Source organism: Manduca sexta, unplaced genomic scaffold (genome assembly GCF_014839805.1).
Source record: "Manduca sexta isolate Smith_Timp_Sample1 unplaced genomic scaffold, JHU_Msex_v1.0 HiC_scaffold_2633, whole genome shotgun sequence".
Classification (NCBI taxonomy): domain Eukaryota; kingdom Metazoa; phylum Arthropoda; class Insecta; order Lepidoptera; family Sphingidae; genus Manduca; species Manduca sexta.
Genome location: NW_023593617.1, coordinates 13,348 through 21,474, shown reverse-complemented (window position 1 = coordinate 21,474; position 8,127 = coordinate 13,348). Strand labels below are relative to the sequence as shown.

General features: G+C 38.9%; 2 protein-coding genes across 2 annotated transcripts; one reads left to right on the top strand and one right to left on the bottom strand.

The window, feature by feature from the left end:
- Window positions 1-497: 497 nt before the first annotated feature.
- On the bottom strand, window positions 498-1,228 carry LOC119192335 (activity-regulated cytoskeleton associated protein 2-like; the record flags this gene model as incomplete). Its single annotated transcript, XM_037446152.1, has 2 exons — window positions 754-1,228; window positions 498-613 (listed from the first exon to the last, which is right to left on the bottom strand). Coding segments are annotated over exons 1-2 (591 nt in total), but the record flags the coding sequence as incomplete, so codon positions are not given.
- Window positions 1,229-3,408: 2,180 nt separating this feature from the next.
- LOC119192336 (DNA polymerase theta-like) lies at window positions 3,409-7,747 on the top strand. Its single transcript, XM_037446153.1, has 3 exons — window positions 3,409-3,797; window positions 4,254-4,518; window positions 7,363-7,747. The coding sequence occupies exons 1-3, from the start codon at window positions 3,489-3,491 to the stop codon at window positions 7,653-7,655; spliced, it is 867 nt and encodes a 288-aa protein (XP_037302050.1). The 5' UTR covers window positions 3,409-3,488; the 3' UTR covers window positions 7,656-7,747.
- The last annotated feature ends 380 nt before the right edge of the window (window positions 7,748-8,127 follow it).

The window sequence follows — 8,127 nt, the reverse complement described above, 5'->3', positions numbered from 1 at the left end:
TATCTAACATCGCGATTCCTTGACGGCCGGCAATGAGAACCGGGACTAAAGGTTGCGCGTCTTTCAACTCGTTTACGTGTACACTCTGGAATTCTGAATTATTACCACTTTGCACATTTTACACTTAGTGCATTTTGAACGTACTACGCCCAGTTGACCACACCCGTAGCAGTGCAACTGTGTTTTACGTCTGAACGGCTATACTTAATTTTCCGACACTCGTCGACGGTGTGTCCAAACAATTTACAATAACTACACCTAGGTCGCGAGCGTTTGTAATCGTTACTTTTACTAAAATCGGTGCCCATATTACCGGGAACGGTTACTGGAGGGTTAATTAAGGTACCCGTGACCTTTGAAGGGTTAACACTCACGTGCGCGGGACCGACACTCCGGCTTACAACACTATTCGAACCAATGCCATGCGAGGTTGTAGGAAGGTCTGGGGTACATGGCAAGGATTCCTGGACGTTGGAATTGGAAGGATAAGCACTTACCTCCGCCAGCGACTCTTCGACTAACCTGGCCTTAGCGACAAGCTGCTCGAGCCCGTTCACGTCGTCGCGTGACACTCTTTTGCGTATTTTCCTACTTAACAGTCCATACACTATATCTACACACATTTGTTGTGGCACTTCGTATGGCAGTTTTGCCAATAACGCACGCACTTTTGATATAAACGCGTCGGCACGTTCGTTTTGTTGCTCACTCGCGAAAATGTCTCTAAAAATTTATGCGCGGGTCGCGGCACACCGAACGATCCTCGAAGTCGTCGCAGGGCATCCTCCCACGATGATACGGACGCCTTAACTCCTTGCCACCATATAGCGGCCTCGCCCGTCAGCAGTATCGGCAGACCCTTGACCGCATGTTCATCATTCACGTTAGTGCATTCTTTGTACACCACAATCGCATCTATGAATGCTTCAAGAACATCCGCATTTTTCGTCAACCCGTCGAAGCGCGCCGTGCACTTCGCGAAATTTCCATTCGCGGCGTGTGAGTCCGGCGGAGGGGTCGGTGTACTCGGTGTCTGAAACTGGTCTCTGTTCGAGAAGAGCTCCTGCATAAGCTGTCGATTCGCTTCTGCTTGACTGCGCGTGATGCCGGCGACAAGCGCTTGCAGCATACTCTCAGTAATTGTCATTACCGGTTCATTACTTTGCTGCTCATCATCTGTGTCAACTGCTGGGGAGTCGTCCTGTTTCCCGTGTCGTTTAGGCGGCATAATATCCGTTGCCGGGGCTCGCTTGACGACGAAAACTTGAAGTCGAAAAATGGACTCGCCCGAATTTACAAAATGGTTGTGCCCGCAAGTTGGGCATCACCGTAATGCTGGAATGCTTCGTGTCGGGTGTTGGGGTGTCAATTAGAACACGGGGTTCGGAACACAACCATATATTATACGTACAAATCAACATAAAACGGGCAATTACAATTAAATTATCCATACGACATAGGCGCGCGCGCGTGTCCCGTTCTCGAGTGTTGTCGCCGGACGCTAGCGGCAGGGAGTGCGGTGACGGAGGGACGGTACGGGAACGAGGCATAGTGCATACGCTCGGTTCGGACAGTGCTATAAGCCGGGTTTAGATGTACGTAACTTACGTTCGCGTTACACTAATTAATTTTAATAAGTTTATATTTATATATATTTATTCTTTACCATTAATTATAATTATGATGTGTACCGGATTTGGTCGTCTAATGAAAACGTATGTATTGTTACTTCTTATTTGGTCTACTGCGATACAGGCCTGGAGTCTAATGCAGTGACCGCCTTAAACGGATTAATATTTAATTGTTCTGTTTATGAATAAATAAAATAAAATAAATAAATCGTTAAAATGTCGAATGAAGACGGAGCTTTTGTTGAAGCACTCTGAAAGAATATTGTTATTTATATTTATAACAAAGAACATCATTTTCACTTATTTCATAAAACATTAAAATTAAAAATCGAAAATAAATCGATTTTACACGAGATAAAATACGATAAGTATTTAATGATAATACTTTTAATTATTTACTGAAACATTAACATGTTTTACTCAACATTTCAGTTACAGTGTTAAGTTGTGGGTGGTAGGAAGCATCATAAGCCCGGTATACCACACAATACGTCGTAAACACTCAATGAGAACCCTAGTATCGTACTTCACAACACCACGTCGCGTTGAAACATCAAATATGTGTGCATAAAATTGCAACACACTCTTAAACATGCATAATGTATTTTGTTAAAGCATTGTGACTATCCCCGTATCTTCCAGGGGCTGAGTTCATTAATTCAACGTAGGGTAGTTTGGTTTCTTTGTCATTAGTAATTTTTTTACATGAAATTATTATATTAAGTTGCGTTCACAGACCTAGATGAATTTCCATAGCAACTGTAGGGGATATAGAATGATTCTTTGCAATTTCTGTTGTTGTTAGTTATTTTATAGTTAATGTTTCTTTTAAAATCTATGAATAACTTGTAAGCAATAGCATCAAAGCACACATGAGGTTAATGGCTGTCTCTGTGCTACACATTGTTTTAATATGTATCTGTTGCAATGCCATTATGTAAGATGTCAACCGAGCGCAGCGCTAATGGACTCATATTTTCTCTTGGAAAGATTCTATTACAGCAAATAAAGGTTAATTTTAGGGTTCCATATGTAGGTTAACAATAAAAGCCATTTACTAAGCCTGCGTCGTCTGTAGATCTCTGTTTGAATTTTAAATGCTCGCCTTTTAAACCCTATAAGGTAGCGGGTTATAATTATCATAGAAGTTTCTACGGCAGATAATACCATACTAAATTATAATATGCATCAACTGAAACAATATTAATCATACTTTAGTTAATGGTAAAACCAAAACCTTGCTGAACAGAACCTTTGGTGTGCAAGTCCGACTCTGGCCCGTTTTATACGATCAGGTGCTATAGTTAATGGTCTAAATGATCGCACATATTTTCTAGTGCTACAATTAAGTGTACAAATCATAACAATAACCAGAACTGAATAAGTTGCAATTATTGTTTTTCCAATTTTGATTGCCTTACCTGATCGATGTGTTCTAACCCTGAATTAATCAAGTGTTGTTTTAAGTGTAATTATTAAATAAATAATAGTAATTATTATGTAGAAGGCAATCTACATAATTACAATTTTATATTAATAAACCTTTTCTAAAGCTAAAAGACTCTTTTTAGGTAAAATAATTCAGTTCAATATATTCGTGAATCATGAGATGCATGTAAGCAGGATTAACATGTATGACATTTTCTATTCCAACGGACCTGCTTAATAGGGAGCAGTTCATGCATAACGATCAGGAAGCATATAATATTAAAATATCAGCAATCAGAAAAGAAAATGTGCGAAGTATACGTATTTTGCAAAGTGGGAATATTTTCACATGTCGTAGTACAAATATAATCTTATGGACGAAACAATGTAATAGTCTATTTTATTGGCAGAATAAATCCTTCGTATACAATGCACACCTGCACCGGCAGGATCAGCATGCATGAGCCAAACCTGCAGAATGTTCCGCGGACATTCTCTATTCCACTGCATTACCTCAGCCTGAACCAGGTCACGAGCGAAGACCTAATGGAGTTCAACTGTAGGAACATATTCAAGGCAGCGCCAGGTCACGTGATGGTGTCCGCTGATTACTGTCAGCTGGAAATGAGGGTGCTGACGCATTTCAGCGAAGACCCTGTACTGATGAGAATTATGAAGTCGGATGTCGACGTGTTCAAATCTATAGCGTCTTCGTGGAGCAATTTGCCGGAAGAGGAGGTTTGTGGTGTTTGTTGTTAACTTTTTTCCTACTATCTTTTAGCAGCCAAAGTCTAGTTGGTAGGTATGGTATGAAGTATGAACTATTAAAGGAGAAATGTGAGTTTCGGTTCTAGAACTTTTCACTTCAAAGTTTTTCATTGCATTTTTGTAGATAATGAAAATATATCAAGAGAACATGCATAGAGATACCTAATAATTTAGTTTTTTGATAGCATGTGTTGGCCGTAGCTTATTAATTGATGTAAAGTATGAAATCTACTTTAGAATTAAGACCATCTCTAAAAATATACCTACGTCATTTGTAATCAAAATTATTTTTATGAAAATAAAAAAGTATTCAACCCAGAATAGGTTCATAAAGATCACCCTCTTAAAGATTTTCAATATCCCCACACGAGGCATAAAACTCACACAAATACGTTATACGGCGTCTGAAAAATAAAACATTTGTAGGTGGACGACGATCTCCGTCAAAAGGCGAAGCAACTTTGTTACGGAATCTTGTACGGAATGGGCAATAAAACATTAGCTCAGTATCTCGACGTGTCGGAGATGGAGGCCGCCGCGTTTATGGACTCCTTTTATAATACTTACCCGGCTGTGAGGAGGTTCACGCAATCAGTCATCGACGACTGCCGGAGCAAAGGTTACGTGGAAACGCTCACCAAAAGGAGGCGGTACCTGCCCCACATCAACAGTAATGTGCTGTATAAAAAAGGTGAGTTGAGTTGTTATATTTTATTCTTCAATATTTTCCAGTAGATTACACATTAAATACAACCTTATATAGTGAAAAGTAGTTTTTAGTAAAGGTATTTTAACACATTATTTATAGCAATATTAATGTATTCCTTAGTTCTCTTTATCGTATCTAATATATATCTATACTATTATATAAAGCTGAAGAGTTTGTTTGTTTGTTTGTTTGTTTGTTTGTTTGAACGCGCTAATCTCAGGAACTACCGGTCCAAACTGAAAAATTTTTTGCGTTGGATAGCCCTTTGTTCGTGGAGTGCTATAGGCTATATATCATCACGCTATACCCAATAGGAGCGGAGCAGTAATGGCTAATCTCAGGAACTACCGGTCCAAACTGAAAAATTCTTTTTCTGTTGGATAGCCCTTTGTTCGTGGAGTGCTATAGGCTATATATCATCACACTATACCCAATAGGAGCGGAGCAGTGATGGCTAATCTCAGGAACTACCGGTCCAAACTGAAAAATTCATTTTGCGTTGGATAGCCCTTTGTTCGTGGAGTGCTATAGGCTATATATCATCACGCTATACCCAATAGGAGCGGAGCAGTAATGGCTAATCTCAGGAACTACCGGTCCAAACTGAAAAATTCTTTTTAAGTTGGATAGCCCTTTGTTCGTGGAGTGCTATAGGCTATATATCATCACGCTATACCCAATAGGAGCGGAGCAGTAATGGCTAATCTCAGGAACTACCGGTCCAAACTGAAAAATTCTTTTTAAGTTGGATAGCCCTTTGTTCGTGGAGTGCTATAGGCTATATATCATCACGCTATACCCAATAGGAGCGGAGCAGTAATGGCTAATCTCAGGAACTACCGGTCCAAACTGAAAAATTCTTTTTAAGTTGAGAGCCCTTTGTTTGTAGAGTGCTATATGCTATATATCATCACGCTATACCTAATAGGAGCGGAGCAGTAATGGCTAATCTCAGGAACTACCGATTCGAACTGAAAAATTCTTTTTGTGTTGAATAGCCCTTTGTTTGTAGAGTGCTCTAAGTTATATATCATCACGCTATGACTAATAGGAGCGGAGCAGTAATGGCTAAACTTAGGAATTACCAGTTTGAACTGAAAAATTCGTTTTGTGTTGGATAGCCCTTTATTTGTGGAGTGCTATAGGCTGTATATCATCACGCTATGACCAATAGGAGCGGAGCAGTAATGAAACATGTTGCAAAAACGGGGACAATTTATTAGTTTTGAGAGCTTCCGTTGCGTGCGCTGCGTAAACGGTTAAAGTTATGCAACAATGATGTATGACGGGATTGTTCCTCTTAAAAGTTCTAAAAATATATTATAAAACGAAGTCCTCCACTGCATCTGTCTGCCTGAACGTGTTAAACTCAAAAACTACCCAACGTATTAAGATGAAATTTGGTATGGAGACAGTTTGAGACCCTGGGAAGAACATAGGCTCCCGGAAACTACTACTTTTATAACGGAAAACTTTAGCCTGAAAAACTTTATAACGCGGGCGGAGCCGCGGGCAAAAGTTAGTCGTAAATATATATCGTAAAGTGCTGACTGCAACTGCAGAGTTGCAGTCAGCACTTTACGGTATATTTTTACTGCGGGGAAAAAACGGTAGGTATAGTACAGTCAAACAAAATTTCGACTAATGAAAGATGTGTGTTTTTTAACAATAGCCGCAATGGTGGCCTATTTTTCCAAATGTTTGGGACTCGCTGTAAATATCCATTATAGCGAATTTTTACTTTATATACGGTGGTGGGTACTCAGTCGCTTATGATATACAATCAGAATCTAAGGATGCCAGTATGGTTGTGTCAAATAGTATAAGATAGCCAACTGTTGTCATTCAGTATCTTATCTGGACATAAGGTGCAGTGAAGTTATTTAATCATGCCAGAATAAAAAACAGGCTCTTTATAAATCCACCCTCCAAAACAGCTTAGGGTGCCGCGAGCAAAATTCCATATTAAAATTAAACTAAAACACGCTAGGTATCGTTCCAAGAAGTTTCTAATGAACACTGAAAAGAAAAGATAGCTATGAGTCGTGTTTTTCAAAAGCAGCAACAAGTCTCGGAGTAATAATAGGGGTTACCTGTTGTTATGTTATATTATGATCGTTACCTGTTGTATAAAGTCTTTTGAATCTTGCTTCAAATACAGATAATATTTATTTTCTATCCCTTATTCAGGTATTTAAAGAACTTGATAAAAATATAGTTCAATAATACTTTAATAAATATTTATTATATTGTAGTGACTAGTGGGCGCAGATTTTAATGGGCATTAACGTAGAGACGTGTTTACGGTACTTAACTGAGGCTTTGAAGCGTGTAATGTAGTGGAAGTATATTATCTGCGCGGGCTGCAAAGGAACTGAGATTTAAACAGAGTTGTACTAAATCTATGCTTTCGTTTTACTGTTTGTGACAAATAAAATTTAATTAAAGTCGGGATATTAAGTATTGCGGCAATGTTAAAACATGGTATGGGTTAAATATGAGTAGTATAAAGAAGGGGAAAACTTAGGTACATATATATTAATATTACATCTGTATGTAATGAAATGTTAAATAATGTGTTATTGTGTAAGAGTGCGTACAGTATAATTTTTCGTTTTATTTGTTAGGTATGGGGTATCTTTACTTTTTGAATATCATTGACTAGCGGGCGTCCTGTGTGAAAGGAAAGCGGCCACGCGACAAATTGTAGGCAGGGAAGAGGGTGGCCTAATGAGTCAGCGCCTTGTGCAATTTGTCCCTTCGCGATAGCATTCAATTTATATTACCGTTACATGTAACAAAACAATGTAATGTTTTCCATTCCAGGAGCTGCAGAACGTCAAGCAGTGAACACGACTATTCAAGGGTCAGCCGCGGATATCGCCAAAGCAGCCATGTGCGCTATAGACACTAAAACTAGCGGCAGTGCTCCACAACCACGCCTCATCTTGCAAATGCACGATGAATTAATCTACGAAGTGCTCGAGTCGAACAAGAACTCTTTCATAGCCGTGTTGAAACAGGTGATGGAAGAAACGGTCAAGTTGAGAGTTCCGCTGCCGGTCAAAGTGAAGACCGGCCCGACGTGGGGTGATCTGGAAGAAGTCCGAATCATCTAAACATGTTTGATAATATGTCTGAAAAGTCTGTGATATCATTTGCTTGTGATATTTTCAATTATGTAAGTTAAATAAATGGAATGCTTCCCTAATATTTGTTTCTTTGAATAACCTTCTGTATCATGTTTTAATTAAAGCGTCTAAAGTATGTTCCGCATTTCATTATGAATTAATAATCTCTAAGTAAGAACATCTGCTGGGAGATAGAGCACATATTACTCTGACTACTCGTTGGGAAGGAAGTAATCTTTAAATATTCACTAGCTTTACATCCAGCATTGGTTATGAAAATATATTTTTCACATCTATGTATATATGGAACAAATTTTACCTCTAAATTGTTCCTTATAAAAGAAAATAAGATTAAAATAAGAATTTCAGTAGAAAACTCACCCGCAACGGGCTATTGAAACGATGGACATCGAATATTTACAAACAACATTAGAATAAATAGGAAGCCGACGTACAATAC